General features: G+C 44.5%; 1 protein-coding gene across 1 annotated transcript in view; it reads left to right on the top strand.

Moving 5' to 3' along the window:
* LOC126267844 (uncharacterized) overlaps positions 1–18,319 on the top strand; it is a 1,288,882-nt gene that overhangs the window by 1,220,705 nt on the left and 49,858 nt on the right. Inside the window, exon 6 of the mRNA XM_049973152.1 lies at positions 13,173–13,276. Coding sequence (XP_049829109.1) covers positions 13,173–13,255 — 83 coding nt within the window. The 3' untranslated portion in view covers positions 13,256–13,276. The remainder of the gene's footprint in view (positions 1–13,172; positions 13,277–18,319) is intronic.

Genomic DNA, 18,319 nt, shown 5'->3' with positions numbered 1-18,319 from the left:
CCTCCATTCACGCCTGTCGCGACACCACTGGAGGTGGGCTGCACGATGTTGGGGCGTGAGCGGAAGACGGCCTAACGGTGTGCGGGACCGTAGCCCAGCTTCATGGAGACGGTTGCGAATAGTCCTCACCGATACCCCAGGAGCAACAGTGTCCCTGGAAGAGATTCAGTTTACGAGTGGAGAGGCTATCTAGTCCTTTCCACCTGCTGAGGAAAATGTTGAACTGCTGATGAACAATGATACGGAAGTGAGCTGGAGCTCCAGGATGTATCATAATATTGCCGTATTGCTCATTGCCCATTACCCAGTAAGAAAGGCAGTTTCTGCAAGACTTCGCCTTACATTAATACGTAGTGGCGAAACAGTTGGTCCAAGTAGGTGGTCACCAATAATCTTTGCCGAAAACTGAAACTAAGAAATGGCTGCTCCTACGACTGCACCATACCCTGAGGTATGTATACCTTTATGACTCCACAGATGAACATCCCAAAGTCAAATACAGATTTGAAACCTGGCCGACTTTGGGATGATTTGTGGCGAATTTTTTAATTGCGACTTGGTACCATGTTGCCCGGACGTTGGAGGGAAGAAAAGGCTGGTGGATGTGACGCCAAACAGTGGGCCACCGCGTGGACGGATGTCTCAGTTCGATATTGTTGCTGGATATGGAACGAAGGAGTGGTGTGTAAAAATCTTTAGGTCGAGGAGAACGCGTGGTCGGTAAGTGTGTGTGGGCATAACTGAAGTTGACGATGAAATCAGAAATGTGCGTCAGATGATGCTTGATGTGTCCGACTGGTACTGGTGGTGTTATGGTCGCGGGCACAAGAATTTCCAGCAAGCTGCGCGCAAGGGAGGTGCCCCCGTGCCACGGCTTGTGCATGGTGGACATGTACAAGGACGCCACGCGGAGTCGCACATTGACAAGGCCGAGGTCCCCGCTCGCGGAGGAAGGGTGAGCGTGTCGTAGCGGTCCTTAAAGAGCGTACCAGCCGTAAGGAAGTTTCCAAGTATCCGAAGGCAGCCTGGAGGCTGCGTCCAATAGTTGATGGAAGCGGGAGGACCTGTGCAATGTGGACCATTCTGGATGCCACATGTTGATTCAGGTATTGGACACGTTGTAAAGAATCGAGTCGTCGGAGAAGATTTTGTCGCACCGTCGTGCGGATAGTTTGGAGTGCACGCCGAAAATTGATGGCAGCGGAGCGGCGCACGGTGGACGCGAAAATGATACCAACGAATCGTAGTTTTTGTACACACGGCAGAGGTGCTAAGTCGTCGTGTGAGAGGCTGCGTCCGATGGCCATCGCCGCGAATTTAGCCACATTCATGTTACTGCCCGCTGCAGTGCCGTACGTTGATATTAAATCAAGTACCACGTTTGTGTTTCACTCTGTGAGAGGATCAAGAGGAGGAGGTCGTCCGCATACGCACGACATCGAAAACTTTGCTGTCGCAGAGTGAGACCAGAAAGGTGGCTCGTCAGACTCCCGATGAGTGGCTCCAGGCTTATGGCATAGAGTAGGGTCCAAAGTGGGCAGCCTTGCCGTACGGAACGCCGGATCGCCACCGGTTCCGCCACACGGCCATTAACCTGAATCAGCGATTCGGCGGTGCCTTACCGGCGCCGGATCACGTCTATAAAGGCTGGTGGAAAACCCATGCGGTTCATCACTGAGAACAGATAAAGATGCCGCACTTTGTCGAATGCGCTGTCAAAATCAATGGCAACCACTGCGGCGCGGAGTCTGCACGCCGCTGCCAGTGCAATTAAATCGCGACATTCTCCTGTGTCCGTTTGTATATTAACTGAGCCGCCCAGAGTTGTTTCTTCCGGGGATAGAATGCTGGGCAGGACTTTGCGGCATCGCGTTGCCAGTAGGCGTGTAAAAATTTTACAGTCTGCGTTAAGCAGAGTCAAGGGACGGTAATGTGCAGTCGTCACACCTGGTGTCGGTTTGTGGATGGGTATAATAATTCCCGTGACGAAAGACGGCGGTACGGCGTTCCCCATCGTCAGTAGTTCATAAAACACCGTTGTCCACCGTGACGCCATTAGTGTGAAGAAAGCGCGATAAAATTCTATCGGCAATCCGTCGACACCAGGTGACTTATTCAGAGCACCTTTTTTGATTGCATCGTGGATTTCGTCACGCGTAATGGGCTCCATCAGCTCGTCCGCTTCGTCGCTGGTGAGGGTGCGAGTTCGTGTGCTAACACAGACTCCTCAGCGTGGTTGTTGGTAGTCGCCTCCTGGTACATTGTGCGCTAGTGGTCAACAAAGGCACTGACGATTTCGGCCTGGCAAGTGACGTACTGGCCGCGACAGGTGGTGATCTCGATGATGAGTTGTTGTCGTCGATGTTTCCTATCGGAGGCGGTATGATGCATGGTCGGATGTTCTTGTTCAGCCGAATCTTGACATCGGGTTGGCACCATAGCCCCTTGCAGTCTACGGCGTGTCAAAGTTACAATTTGCGCATTAATCCTGCTGCGTTCCTTCTGGATGTCGGGGATGGGCGGTTGGGCGTCCAGGTCGCGGAGAACGAAGTAGAAATAGCAACTTCCTTTCCATACTGAATCAAAGTACGTCGAATGGCAGGTTTGGCGCATTCCATTCACCAGGTCAAGGTCGTGCAGTATTTAGGTAAGCCACGTTCACAAGTGGCCCATGTCTCGGTAACACGTTGAAGACGTTCGGGATCATGAAGATGGGACGTGTTTAGCTTCCACGGTGCACGACTAAGCCAGACCACTTGCTGGGAGGAGAGAATGTTGCAGATGTAGGCACAGTGGTCCGAAAATGCCAAGGGCCATAGTTCTGCACCTTGGACTGCAGGTGTGAGTTCCCGAGAGACGTAAATTCTATCAAGGCGGCTCGCGGAGTGACTCGTCTGGTAAGTATGTATAGGCGCGTCGCCGTGCTGAACTTCCCAAGTGTCGCGGAGCAACAGATCTCGGACGACAAGACGCAGTTCTTGACAAGTGTTGTAGTGGGGCACTTGATCTTTAGGGTGTAATACACAATTAAAATCGCCCCCAAGCATATAATGGTCGCAGCGTCCAAGAAACAAAGGAGCGATTTCTTCTGAATAGGAAAGTGCCCTGTCGAGTCTGCGGGTGGAGCCTGACGGAACGTAAATGTTGACGATACGCGTTCCCATGGAGGTGACGGCCATGCCTCTGGCAGATGGAAGGTATGTGATATCGGCCACTGGAATGCCTTCTCTGGCGTAAATGTCTACACCGCGTCCCAGGTGGTCACCAGGAGAAGGATAAGTGTTATATCCCGCGACGTCTGGAAGTGTGGACAAGTGTACTTCCTGTAGTAGTGCGATATCGACGTCCGACGCCCATATCATCTCTCGCAGCAGTTGAAGTTTCACTGGTGAGCTAATGGTGTTAGTGTTGATCGTCGCTATTCGGTAGGTTTGGAGCCGTACACGGCCGTGTAGGGGAACTCCACCGGCGGAGGATGAAGGGGGGCGAGGCAACGGCGAGTCGTGCCGTACGCCACATGACGGCGTTATCAGCGGCATACCGATGCTTCCGTCTGGGGTAACTCTGTCCCCAGCGTGTGGTCCGGGTCCTCATCGACGTGCTCACTCCACATCATTGAAGACGCCGTCGTTGTGATGGTCGTACGTTCCACTTCGGTCTTGGGGCGGAGGACGTCTCGGCTGCAGTCGCAACGGTGGAGTCCATTGGTTCAGGAGCACCTGAGCGAGCCAGTAGAGTAGGCATCGACACAGCCACAGTCGGCGTCATGTTGTCGTCATTCGTATCGTCGTGTAGATTCTCCGAGGCCTCGTAGGGTTGGACTGCCTCTGGAGCATCAGGGGGAGGTGATCCGTCTCGTTCCGAGACTGTACGGCGCCTCTTCTTGCGCCTCTTAGGTGAACATTGTTTGCGGGTTCGTCCCTCCGTGTCGGAAGACGTAAGGGAGTCGCGTCGCTATGAGAGGAATACCGTTCCGGGAACGTCAAATGAAGAGGGCGTCCATATGTTCAGGCGGGTGGGTGTAGGAAGTCGTCGCTGTTGGTAGTGGCGCGACGTGTCGGCCCCGGCGGTATCCGTAGCAGCTGGAAGGGTCACCGGTACGTGGTCCGACGGGCGGCGGCCGGTGGGAGGAGAAGAAAGCGCCGATGCGTAGGTGATCCGTAAAACCGTCGTCGCAGCCGGAGGTGCCACAGTAGCAGCTGGCAATTGGGTGATTCGTCGCTGAAGACACTCAGATCTGAGGTGGTCTTCTTTGCCGCACCCGGAACGGGTCTTGGGTTGGCCGTCGTATATGACAACTACGCGGCACCCGCTAATTTGCAGGTAAGATGGTACGTCGCGATGGAGGTCGATGGTAATCTGCCGTACACCGTTAAGAACGGGGTAATTTGGAATTGCGCCCAGCGTTCCGCAGTGTGGCCATGTACAGTGCCATAGGGGCAGAAAGCCGCGATAACGTCTTCCGCCGGAAGCTCGAACGGGAGTTCGAAAACTCGTATGATGCGCATTCCTAAGCCGGCATGGTCGACAGTGACCGCCCCGACATTCCCATCGGCGTGGCAAAAGCGTAATCCATGGTTGGTGTCACGAAGTATTCTTTCACATACCGCGTAATTGGCGACTTTGACGTACACAGTACTGCTTAAATGGACAAATGGATGCCCAAGATGTCGGAAGCTGGGATCTTAGAAACGTCGCGTAGGAAGCGTTCCACTTCCCAGGCCTTTGGTCGTGCGTATTCGTTGCAGAAATTGAATCGTAATGTTGATTTTCGAAAATGGTTGGCCATGGTTCTAGTGCACGTAAGCGACACGTACGTGACGGCCGCTGAAATGTAAACAACGGCGAGCGCGCGTGCTCCGCAGGCGGAAACAACACGTCCGCACTGCACGGCGGCGAAAGCCGGACTGACCAACTGAGCTACCGAAGCACGACTCACGCCCGGTCCTCACAGCTTTACTTCTACCAGTATCTCGTCTCCTACCTTCCAAACTTTACAGAAGCTCTCCTGCGAACCTTGCAGAATTAGCACTCCTGAAAGAAAGGATACTGCTGAGACATGGCTTATCGACAGGCTGGGGGATGTTTCCAGAATGAGATTTTCACCCTGCAGCGGAGTGTGCGCTGACATGACACTTCCTGGTAGCTCAGTTGGTAGAGCACTTGCCCGCGTAAGGCAAAAATCCGGAGTTCGAGTCTCGGTCGGACACACAGTTTTAATCTGCCAGGAAGTTTCATATAAGCGCACACTCCGCTGCAGGATGAAAATCTCAAACTCATCATTTTTATTTCTTCTCCATGGATTTTATTTCATACTCCAAATTTTCCTTTTTTTTCCTTTACTGCTTGCTCAATGTACAGATTTAATAACACCGGGGATAGGCTAAGACCCTGTTTCACTCCCTTCTAAACCACTGTTTCCCTCTCATGTCCCTCGACTCTTATGAGTCTGGGTTCTCTATAAATTGTATATAGCCTTTCGCTCCCTATATTTGTCCCTGCCACCTTCAGAAGTTGAAAGAGAGTATTCCAGTCAAGATTATCAAAAGCCTTCTCTAAGTCTACAGTTGCTAGAAACGTAGGTTTCCATTTCCGTAATCTATCTTCTTAGATAAATCTTAGGATCAGTATTGCCTCACGTATTCCAACATTTCTAAGGAATTCAGAGTGATCCTCCCCCATGTCAGATTCTACCTGTTTTTCCATTCGTCTGTAAGGAATTCGTGTTAGTATTTTACGGCGGCGGCTTATTAACCTGATAGTTCGGTAATTTTCACACCCGATAATCGTCTACGTTGGCTAAATATTTTCTTGTTTTCAATAGGGTCCAGAAATAAGTACGGTTTTGTGTCTGTTGTATAATAGAATCATGACGGTTCAGTCCCATTAATGTGACGACCACCGCTGTTCGAAGTTAAGGTGTGATAACCACGGCAGGTAGCAGGACTAGCAATGGATGGTATAAGAAGCGTGTCGGGGTACGCGGAACACAGTGTAGTCCTTGTACTAACGCGCGAACGCATCTATTTATCTGGCGTCCAAAAGGGCATGATAATTGGTTTTCGGGAAAAACACGGAAGCATTTTCGAAACGGCAGTTTCTAAACTGTTCACTTATGGCAGCGGTTAAAGTATTCCGTGCATGGGAAAATGGCAGTATCCAAAACCTGCTACGTGGCAGGTGTGGCGCACCTTGGGCCATATGTGATAGGGGTGAACGCTTTTTACATCTACTTGACTACTCTGAAACTCGTGGCAGAGGGTTTATCGAACCACAATCGTACTATCTCTCTACCACTCCCGAACAGCGCGCGGGAAAAACGAACACCTAAACCTTTCTGTTCAAGCTCTGATTTCTCTTATTTTATTTTGATGATCATTACTACCTATGTAGCTTGGGCTCAACAAAATATTTTCGCATTCGGAAGAGAAAGTTAGTGACTGAAATTTTGTAAATAGATTTCGACGCGACGAAAAACGTCTTTGATGACTTCAGTCTCAACTCGCGTATCATATCTGCCACACTCTCTCCGGTATCACGTGATAATACAGAACGAGCTGCTCTTTTTTGCACTCTTTCGATGTCCTTCGTCAATCTCACTTGGTAAGGATACCACACCGCGCAGCAATATTCTAACACAGTACGAACGAGTGTAGTGTAAGCTGTCTCTTTAGTGGACTTGTTGCATCTTCTAAGTGTCCTGCCAATGAAACGCAACCTTTGGCTCGCCTTCCCCACGATATTATTCATGTGGTCTTTCCAACTGAAGTTGTTCGTGATTTTAACACCCAGGTACTTAGTTGAATTGACAGCCTTGAGAATTGTACTATTTATCGAGTAATCGAATTCCAACGGATTTATTTTGCAACTCATGTGAATCACCTCACACTTTCCGTTATTTAGCGTCAACTGCCACCTGCCACACCATATAGCAATCTTTTCTAAATCGCTTTGCAACTGATACTGGTCTTCGGATGACCTTACTAGACGGTAAATTACAGCATCATCTGCGAACAGCCTAAGAGAACTGCTCAGATTGTCACCCAGGTCATTTATATAGATCAGGAAAAGCAGAGGTCCCAGGACGCTTCCTTGGGGAACACCTGATATCTCTTCAGTTTTACTCAATGATTTGCCGTCTATTACTACGAACTATGACCTTCCTGATAGAAAATCACGAATCCAGTCGCACAACTGAGACGATACCTCGAAGGCCCACAGCTTGACTAGAAGTCGCTTGTGAGAAACGATGTCAAAAGCTTTCCGAAAATCCAGAAATACGGAATCAACCTGAGATCCCCTGTCGATAGTGGCCATTACCTCGTGCGACTAAAGAGCTAGCTGCGTTGCACAAGAACGATGTTTTCTGAAACCTTGCTGATTACGTATCAATAGATCGTTCCCTTCGAGGTGATTCATAATGTCTGAATACAGTATATGCTCCAAAACCCTACTGCACACCGACGTCAGTGGTATAGGTCTGTAGTTCGATGGATTACTTCTACTACCCTTCTTAAACACTGGTGCGACCGGCGCAATTTTCAAATCTGTAGGTACAGATCTATCGGTGAGCGAGCGGTTGTATATGATTGCTAAGTAGGGAGCTATTTTATCAGCATAATCTGGTTGCAGAGACGTGTATGGACGAGAGCAGCTGGGAGCAGCTGACCGACCAGATGAAACAAGGAGTCACCAACAGTGTCATCTCAACGATCGTTCCTCGAACGATCCTGCGTAATGACCTCAGCGGACGGTCTGGTTCATGCAGACATGGGACTGCTGTTCGTCAACGACGAATACTGGAATTTGCATACCAGTACCGCAGCAGCGCGTCCATTGAGTGGCGACAGGTGGCCTTTTCAGATGAATAACTTTTTATGCTCCATCGAACAGATGGCTGCTAGCGTGTACGGCGTGAAATGTCTGAAAGGTCCAGCCGATGCAGGAAGCTTCATCGTCTGGGGAATTCTTTCGTGCCATTCCATGGGTGCTTTCGTCATTCTGGAAGGCACGATGGGTCAACACAAGAATGCATCTACACCCTAGGGAATCATCTTCACCACTACATGCTGTTTTGCCTTTACGCAATGACATTTACGATCATGACACACAGCTCCCATTTTACTTATATGTGCATGGTTCAAAGACTACAAGGATGAGTTTACCCTATTCCGTAGGCCACCAGACTCTCCAGCTTTAACCTCATCAAGAAACTGTGGGACCACCTGGGTCGGGCTGTTGGTGTCATCCATTTTAAACCGAGAAACCAAGGGTAGGTGGCAATGGTACTTACGTGGCACGGCTCCACATCCCTGTCGGTAATGTCTGGCAACCCCTTGACTCTTAAATGCTGCAAAAGATGGTTATTCAGTCTACTGACATGTGGTCACTTTAATGTGACTGGACAGGGTTTGAACAGCTGAAATTTCTTCGTGCATGCTTGCTTTTCTTCTAATGATATTTTTTATCAAGTGTATATACAAAATGTTGCTTTGCAAGTGTGTGATGTGAACACTTCACATGTGACAGGGTGTTAGCTGGAAAAGTATTGATTTCCTTCTTTCGTAAAATGTATGTTACGCCCAGAATTACGTATTTTGGTATATGGTTATTCAATAAAGATATTGGAAAACTGGAGCCGAGCTAAATCGAAACCAGAAATTTGCTATGTGAAATGGTTCTGATGGTTTACAATTATAATCTTGATGCATTTGCTGCAAGATCTCTCCAGTTCTGATGATACGGTTTTCGGTTTTTTCGCGTATATTTTGTTGTCACGCCTCTCATATCCAAGAGATATAAAGGCCCAATTCTTTTCTTGTGTAAAGTGGAAGATGACAAACGTTACATTTCTTCTAGGTTAGGGAAGATATGCTGCTGATATAATTAGGACCCCACCACTTCGAAGTTTGGCAGATAACTTTTTTATTTTTTTATTTGGTGTCTACGGAGAACGAAACTTTGTGCACAGAGCCACCACCTCTGGCAACGACAACGGCCATAAGCTGGGTGGCCATCGATTTGTACTGCGTTTGTATGACTCATGCGGGTGTCATTCTGTAACTCTGTGCTACGTCAACTGAATGCCGTGAGTGGGAGCGTGCGTATCGGATCCCATGAGCTGACGTTTTCAATCGATGAGAGATATCGAGATCGGGCTGGCCAGAGCAGCTGTCGAACGCCGTCTGTAACAGAACAGCTTTTGACAGTTATCACGTTGATGGATACCGTCACAGACACCTCGAAGACAGGACGTATTCATCGGCCTAAACACATCAGAAATGTTAGACCTTCGATCAAATTGTCAGAATCTGTCTATAATTATTTTGCTCGCGTATATAAATAGATGTAGGTTGACAGAAGCTTCTCCTGGTGCCCTACTATTTTTTTTTTTTTTGTTTAATACTTCTTTAAGTTCACACTTACGGACCGATTCACTTGAATATATCTTTAGTGTTACGATTATTATTATTTTTATTATTATTAACCAGTGTATTTAATTATAATTAATTTAACGAGTTTGTCATCCGCAGCAAGAACAGGAGTACTTGTGAGTAAGAACCGAATTTCCCTGCTGCACTGTAGTTTGCTTCACCCGGACGCGTTTCTCTTTTTTCGCTTAAGGCATCATCAGTGGGAGATAGAATGACACAGTTTCGTTTTGATATTTGCTATTTATAGAGTATAAAACTGCTGAAGTCTCGTTTTTTATGTAAGTAAGCAAGCACTTACAGCTCTTTGCGTTTTTCGCTGCATCAGCTTTTAATCTGTTCTGGCCACGTGCTGGAGGTCGCACTACAGCTCTGTTTACGATGTATTCCAAACTTTTTTCTTCTAACTTTTCACCTTATTTACTCTTACTGTTGTCATATAACATTAGGCTCATCGCTCTAATTAAAGTTATTTGATCGAAAATCGTGGTTTCAGGACGTTTATCTGCTTACATGTTGCCACTGTAATGAAGTCTATGGTGAAAATAACGTATACTCATTTATGTTATGTTTCTACCTGCATATATGTATGTATGTATGTGTGTGTGTGTGTGTGTGTGTGTGTGTGTGTGTGTGTGTGAAAGGGGAGTGTCTGTGTGTGTGTGTGTGTGTGTGTGTGTGAGAGAGAGAGAGAGAGAGAGAGAGAGGATATATACACATGTCCTTTTAATCTTTTGTGGAATGGGTGGTGTGGTGATTATTGAGTGACAACTGTAGAATGTTGAATATCAATCTAAAAGCTGTCAAATAATGGTTGAAACTTACAGTGTTCAGATTATTTGAGTTTTGGTTTAAATACTTTGTGGAGAGGTATGAAGAAATGAGTAGAAGTATTATTATTATTGTTATTGTAATACTATTATGGTAATAGTCCTCTCTTGTAGTGTTACTCTATTATTTTGTCTACTAATGTAAACAACGTATTGTTTGCAACGTGTAATTAATCAGTCAACAGGAATTTCTTTTCTACTTTGGTTTTCTGTGTGTGGTAATTTTATTGCAAGGTTAGTAGGTGCTTATATTGTTGATTCTAATTAGGTTCATGTTTTCTCCTTTAGTGGTCAGTTTGCGATTGCATTCTCTGAGGCCTTCTCTTACTTTCCGGCTCTCAACTGTTCTTAGTATCTGATATCAAATGTTCTGTCTGTTTGTCCTATGTATCTGCATCACAAGTGTCACATTGTAGTTGATAAACATCTGCTTTCTGATACATTTCTTTGGATATGGTCAGTTTTGGGTTGTATTTTTTGATAAAATTCTCTGTTGTATATGCTATGTTGATTTCCTGTCTATTGATAAAGTTGGTGATTTTATGTGTGAGTGTACCTTCGTATGTCACTGTGTCCCAACTTGAGTTGTCTCTGGACCGCGGAATTAGCCGAGAGGTCTCAGGCGCTGCAGTCATGGACTATGCGGCTGGTCCTGGCGGAGGTTCGAGTCCTCCCTCGAGCATGGGTGTGTGTGTTTGTCCTTAGGATAATTTAGTTTGAGTAGTGTGTAAGCTTAGGGACTGATGACCTTAGCAGTTAAGTCCCATAAGGTTTCTCTCACATTTTAACTTTTTTTTTAGTTTTCTCTTACATTTTGCTGATTATTCTGTGTATTTGTTATGGAACTGGGTATTTTTCACTGTGTTTGGTTCTGTAGTGATGTTGACAATGGTTCTGTGCTTAGTAGGTACAATTCATAATGTAAAGGGAATACAACAACTGTATTACCTGTCTTGATGTAGCAATGAAAAAGCATACAATAAGAATGTTTGAAATGTACTATAAACCCAAAGCAACTGACGTTACCATTTCCCAATCCTCGAACCACCCACACTCATAAAAGCAAGCAACATTTCAATACATTCCATAGACTTAACATAGGGCCACTCAACAAAGAAACGTACCAGAAACAACTTGACATAATAATGCATATAGACCAAAGCAAAATTACAATAGTAATGCAGTCTCAAAGTTAATCAAGGAATCTGAAAGTAAAATAAAAGCAGAACGCACAGTACCATTGACAACATCACAACAGAATCAAACACAGTGATAAACACCCAGTTCCATAACAAATACAGAGAATAGTCAGCAAAATGAAAGAGAAAACACAAGTTGGTACACATTGACGTACAAAAGTACACTCACACACAAAATCACCAACTTGTTCAATAGACAGGAAATAAACATATCAAATACAACAGAGATTTCTATCAAAAAATACAACCCAAAACTGACAAAAACCAATGAAATACATCAGAAAACAGTTGTTTATCAATTACAGTGTGACACTTGTGATGACAGACACGTGAGACAAACAGGCAGAACGTTTCATATCAGATACCATGAACACTTGAGCGCCAGAAAGTAAGAGACAAGCCACTGTTCATTTGCAGAACGCCTCAGAGAACACAATCACAAACTGACCACTAGAGAAGGAAACATGAAAGTAATTTGAATCAACAATAAAAGCACCTACTAAGCTTCCAATAAAATTACCACATACCGAAAACCAAAGCAGGAAAGAAATTCTTGTTGAATAATCGAGTACACATTGCAAAGAATACATTGTTTATACTAATAGATTAAATAATAGAGTAACACTACGACAGAGGACTATTACCCTAATAGTATTATGATGACAATTATAATACCACTCATGTCCTTTCTACTCTCTTTTCCATAAGCCTCTCCACATTCTCTGGCAGCTATTACATTCATACTCAACATTCTACAACTGTTGCTGAATAACCTCCCTCACTCTACAAAAGGTAAGATGCACATATGTGTATACTCTCTCTCACCCTGTCTCTCTCTCTCTCTCTCTCTCTCTCTCTCTCTCTCTCTCTCTCTCATACACACAATCTATATAACAGAACCGAACAGACATCATTCCCAGCACAGACTTCTTTAGGTTGCAATATGTACGTCAACAGACGAAAGAGAATGAGATTATAATGAACTGACTATAGTTGCGTCATAAAATCACAGTTTTCGATCAAATATCTGTAATTAGTAACAGAAGGTTGATATTGCATCACAACAGTGAGGGAAATAAGATGAAAAGTAGGAGGAAAACAGTTCGGAACATAAAAACATGCTTATGTATCGTATGTAGAGCTGTAATGCGATCTCCAGCATCTGACCAGAAGAGGGAAACACTGATACCATCAAAACACGCAAAGAACTCTAAGTAATCGCATACTTAGTGCAAAATGGGGCCTGAATTGTTTTAAAATCTACTACTAACACATATCAATACAAAAGTGTGTCATTCTAGATCTCACAGATGGTGCTTTCAAATAAAAAACGCGAAACTCGTCTGGATGAAATACAATACAGCGCAGTAAGGAAAGGCGCTGTTTATTTACTAAACGAATATTTAATTAATTTCTTATTCATTCACCACGTTATCGCAGAGTATAGTAAAGTGAAATAACAGGCAATGAAAGAAATAACTCGTCGAAAGAAGAAAATTTTTTTTTTCATTTTAAGGCATTAACAAATAAAATACCGATAGTGTCGATGGAGGGGATTGGCAAACACTTCAGTAGCATACTCTCAAGTGGAGACTGATAGGAAACTGACCACTAATAACAATAATAATAGTAATAGTAATAATATTGTGGGAATTTTGCAGTCTCTCTGTAGTGAAGCATCATAAATCATCGTGCCGCGTGTTGTGTTACAGGCGTCCCGGCGACCTGGCGACCGCGGCAAGTTCTCCCAAGCTCCGCCATGGCGCTGCTGCTGCTCGCGGTGACCTGCTGCTGAGGAACGGCCTAATACACCGCGGTCAGTAATACTTGTAACGGTAGCGGCAGTTCTAGAGATTTATTTGTCTTTACATCATTATAAGAAAAATATACGTTGTTGAAAATATGTTTAAAAGTTATCATTTGTACAATGATACCATCAGCTGCAGGTAATTTTACCGAAACTAATGCTTACAGGCTTTCTTTCGTATCTCATCGCGAGTCACTGCACTCATTGATCGTTTGTATGCACTATATGTCTAAGTCGGAATGTCTCTCTCCCTCTCTGTCCCTCCCCCTTTGGCATTTCCTGTATATAATTTTTTTATTTTTTGATGGAATGTGGATATCCCGCAGGTGTTGACAATCCGACATACCTTCGATGTCATTAGTCTCCTTAGAAAACTTATGACATTTTTTTATGCACACATTGTTGTTTTGAGTTCCTCGTTGATTCAGTCTGAGTAAATGTTAAGTTAGTTCACCTCATGTTTCCTGATCATGAACGGTTCAATTACGCTACTGCTGCTATATTCTTATTTCAATATTTGTATATAAATAATTGACTGGTATATATTCTCACACATTTTGATATATTATGATATGATCACCAAGTGTTTAATATTCAATATTTTACCGATTAACTTTCTTAACAAGCACTCCTACAGATTTCTCTATAAATTGAAACCCGAGTGGATAATTTATGTATTTTAGCTGTCCCCCTCCCATAGAAAATTGTGAAACTATGGATTTACAGGATGGCGCACAAAAGGCATTAAGAAAGTTTTTGCGTACTGCAACGTAATATGGAATGATACATTCTTGTTTCCATATTTATGTTGTAGCAGAAAGCATAAAATTTAATACATATGGTTTTCAAAGTTGTTTATTTCTGCAGCAGATTCTTGAAATGAATTCCGTAATGACTTAGTGAAGAACATCATTTTAGGCTGCAGGAACCTCTCTGTAAATTTCAGTACGAGTGTCCTGGAGTGTCTCAGGAATATTTTTGAAGACTCTGTCCTTAAAAAACACCGTCAGAAATATTACACGAATTGACATCGTAATTATAACGGAGTCATTCCACACAAAGTCCAATGAAAACTATGGTGTCTAGAGCGACGATCTGATGTTCGATTATCGAATTATGGAAATGGAAGACGTCTGCAGGATGGTACGGAAGTGTTCTATCCTGCATGACTGCATGTTTCTGAGCATTCGGTAGCGTGGTGTAACCGGTGGAAATTCATTTCGCAGGACTAGTCTGCATTTGTCTTCTGTGACAGATTCCACAATAGAAACGGGCCCAATAATGCACTTTCAACTGATTGTTCACCAAACAGTGACTTTTCTTCGATGAAGTGGAGCAGCAGAAGCTTGAACGTGTGGATTCACAGTACCCTCGTTCAGTGATAATGTGAATGGAGACTTCAGTCAGTGAGCTGCAGAATTTCAGAGCTACAGTACAGCAATATCTCAAGGAGAACCATTTACGTCACACGGGCAAATCGCAGTAGACAAACACCACCCTATGATACACAAGGGAATAATAAATACCTTTAAAAGTTCGAAAAGGAGAGGAAGCCATTACTTCAATTAAAATTTGTTCCACGGCCAGCACTTTTAATTCATTGCTTCAGCTTCAGTCCTTATCGAAGATAAACTTGAGACTTAGATGTCTCCGGGAAAATCAGTACCCTTAAATATGTTAATATCAAATAACAGACCAGCAAAGGTGCTATTTGGTCACGACGTACTCTTTGCTAGTTTCTTTGTAGTTAAGCTCAATTTCACTGGATGTCAACTGTAGAAATTTGTTGTACACATTCTCCGCAATAGGCATCTATTTATAATCCAGCAATGTTGATTTCTCTCTTTAAACTAGCACTGCCATGTTTTGTTTCTTTTCGTTCACTAGCTGTAAAGTATTAGAGTTACTGACTGGTAGTAACTATATATCACTGTTTCTTTTGCTTTCTTTGTCAGGAGCTCTCGCATTTTTTTGTAACTAAAATGTTTAGCGATATCAGCCAAGAGAATCTTTCCTCTTCGAGCAGACGAACTCATTGACATACGATGCTACTCCAAGAAAGCTTCTCCATTAACTCATTTTACATTTGATAATTTCGAGTTTTTGTATGTTAGAATCGAGTGCTTCATCTGCTCATATGTTCTGTTTTGCAGAGTATTCTATCAGTGTGCTTTCTGGCTCTTTTTACCGGTTCTTCCCAGTCCGTTTCTGTTCCTCTGTGCTAGGGTTACGAACATAAATGCAAGGCACATAAAAACTGATTTCTGTTCTTAACGTCGCATGATATGTAGCCACTAATGTAACTGTTGTGATTCTACTTTTCATTTTTCATACAATTAATGTGTATCTCCATGTACATCTACATGACTATTCGGCAGTTCACTCATAAGTACTTGGCAAAGGGTTCACCGAACCAACTTCACACACTTGCTCAACCGTTCCACTCCAGAACAAAGCGTACAGAGACAGGGACACTTAACCCTTTCTATGCGAGCTCTTATTTCTTTTATTTTTGTAGGATGATCACTTGGCCCTACGCAGGGTGGCGTCAAGAGAATAGTTGTGCATTCAGAGTGTTGTAACCGCGACTGGAAATGTCGTGGGGTTGCCGCTAACGGGGCCGAACGGGAGGGTGCGCCAAGAAACAAGACGGACGAACAGGAATGGAAGAACTAGCACAATGATGGACAACCGAGCACGACACCAAGATCAACAGCAAAGTATTAGGCAACGGCGTCACAAGAGAGAACCTCACGAAACCAAAACAACATCCACTCGTAAACGGGAAGTAATCACACGTAACGTAAACACGATGTCTGTAATAGACTCAGCGCGAATACCCGACTACCTTGCTGAGTGAGAGGCAGACGCTTAAACGCACGTCAGGGTATGTCGTTATTGGCCGCTGGAAGCACATGCTCCACAGTGGCGCCCTCACGTTAGACTCCGGTCCTGCGGTGCGCGCAGCCCCGGCGTACGGCGCAACTGCTGTAGAGACCTCTAGTGGTCATCGACTTCCATACCATCTAGCGTGGATTCGAAACCAGCGGCGCTCAGCACCAGACAGGGGACACAGCTGTTGATTGAAATTTAGTGAGAAGATCTCGCCGTACCAAAAGATGCCATTGCTAACGATTGCCGTTTCAACTCTCGTATCATATCTGTGACGTCCTCTTTCCGTGTTTCATAATTATATGGAACCAGCTGCCCTTTTTTGAACGTTTTTGACGTCATTTATCAGTCCTATCTGATACGAATTTCATACCATGCGGCGATACTCCAGAAGGGGACGGACAAGCAGAGTGTAGGCAGTCTGCTTAGTACAAATACTGCATCTTGTAAGTGTTCCGCCACTAAAACGCAGTCTCTGCTTCGGCTTCCCCATAGCTTAATGTACTTGATCGTTCCAGTTCCATTTAATCGTAATTGTGTCCCCTAGTAATCTAGCTGAATTTACAACCTTTAGGTTTATACGATCTATCGCGCAACAGAAATTTAACGCATTTATTTTCCTTTCCCTCACGTGAATGACCACACACCTTCATTATTTAGTCAGTGGCCTCTTTTCACACCATATAAATATCTTGCAATGAGTTTTAAGTTTCTGATTATTTCACTAGACGGTGAATGCAGCATCTTCTGCAAACAAGCTAACTCGCTTGTGTAGATTAGGAACACCAGAGGGGTATAATATTTGTCTAGGGACTGCCAGAATCGTTTCCATTTTCCTCAATGACGTTCTGCTAATTACCACGAACTGTGACCTTTCTGACAGGAAACCACGAATCCAGCCGCACAATTCAGACGCCAAGTATCGACCTCTCACTTTAGCACACTCTGAAAGGAACCTAACTAGTACATAGTCTTCACCGGAAGACTTGCCTATATTAACCTCTTGGTTGTTTCGTTACACTGAGGAAATCTGCTAATTAGTTACTCATGCTAGCAGCTAATCTTGATTCGAATTCTGGAAAATTTACTTCGTCTTCTTTGATGAAGAAGCTATGGAAAACAGTATTTAGTACCTGTGGTTATGAACGATGGTCATCCTAATTTCATTATTACAATCGCCCTCTGAAGGAATTGATGTAGTGTTGTTGCATGTGTACTACAGATACGACCAGAACCTATTTAGATTCTCTGCCAGATTTCGAGTCACCGTTACATTTTCGAAACTGTGAAAAGTATCTCGAATTGAAGTCCGTGCTTAGCTTCGAGCTGCAGTCAAAATCACCAATCCTGGAGATTTTGCGTCGTTTTAAATTTGGAATACTGTTCTCGACAATTCAGGAACATTTTCATTTACATGTTTTATATACCATGGAGGATCAGTACCATCTCTTACCAATCTATGCGGTATGTACCACTCAATTGCCATATATAATCTTTGTCATCAGAAGTAGCCGGACACCTGGCTGAAAATGACTTACAAGTTCTCGGCGACCTCCATCGGTAATGGTGGATTTCAACATGGTGTTGGCCCATCCTTAACCTTGACGAAAGCTTCCACTCTCGCAGGCATACGTTCACTGAGGCGCTGGAAGGTTTCTTGGGGAATGGAAGCCTATTCTTCACGGAGTGATGCACTGAGGAGAGGTATCGATGTCGGTCAGTGAGGTCTGGCACAAAATCAGCGTTACGAAGCATCCGAAAGATGTTCTATAGGCTTCAGGTCAGGACTTTGCGCCGGCCAGTCCATTACAGGGATGTTACTGTCGTGTAATCACTCCGCCACATGCTGTGCATTATGAACAGGTGCTACATCGTGGTGAAAGATGCAATCACCATCCCCGAATTGCTCTTTAACAGAGGGAAGCCAGAAGATGCTTAAAACATGTAGGCTTGTGCTTTGATAGTGCTACTCAAAGCAAGAAGGGGTGCAAGCCTCCTTCAAGAAAAACACGACCACCCCATAACACCACCGCCTTCGAGTTTTACTTTTGGCACTACACACGCTGGCAGATGACGTTCACCGGCCATTCCCCATAACGCCACCCTGCCATCGGATCGCCACATTGTGTACCGTGATTCGTCACTCAACACAACGTTTTT

This window comes from Schistocerca gregaria, chromosome 4 (assembly GCF_023897955.1).
Source record: "Schistocerca gregaria isolate iqSchGreg1 chromosome 4, iqSchGreg1.2, whole genome shotgun sequence".
Taxonomy (NCBI): Eukaryota; Metazoa; Arthropoda; class Insecta; order Orthoptera; family Acrididae; genus Schistocerca; species Schistocerca gregaria.
The sequence above is the reverse complement of the archived record's forward strand: the minus strand, read 5'-3'. Positions and strand labels throughout refer to the sequence as shown.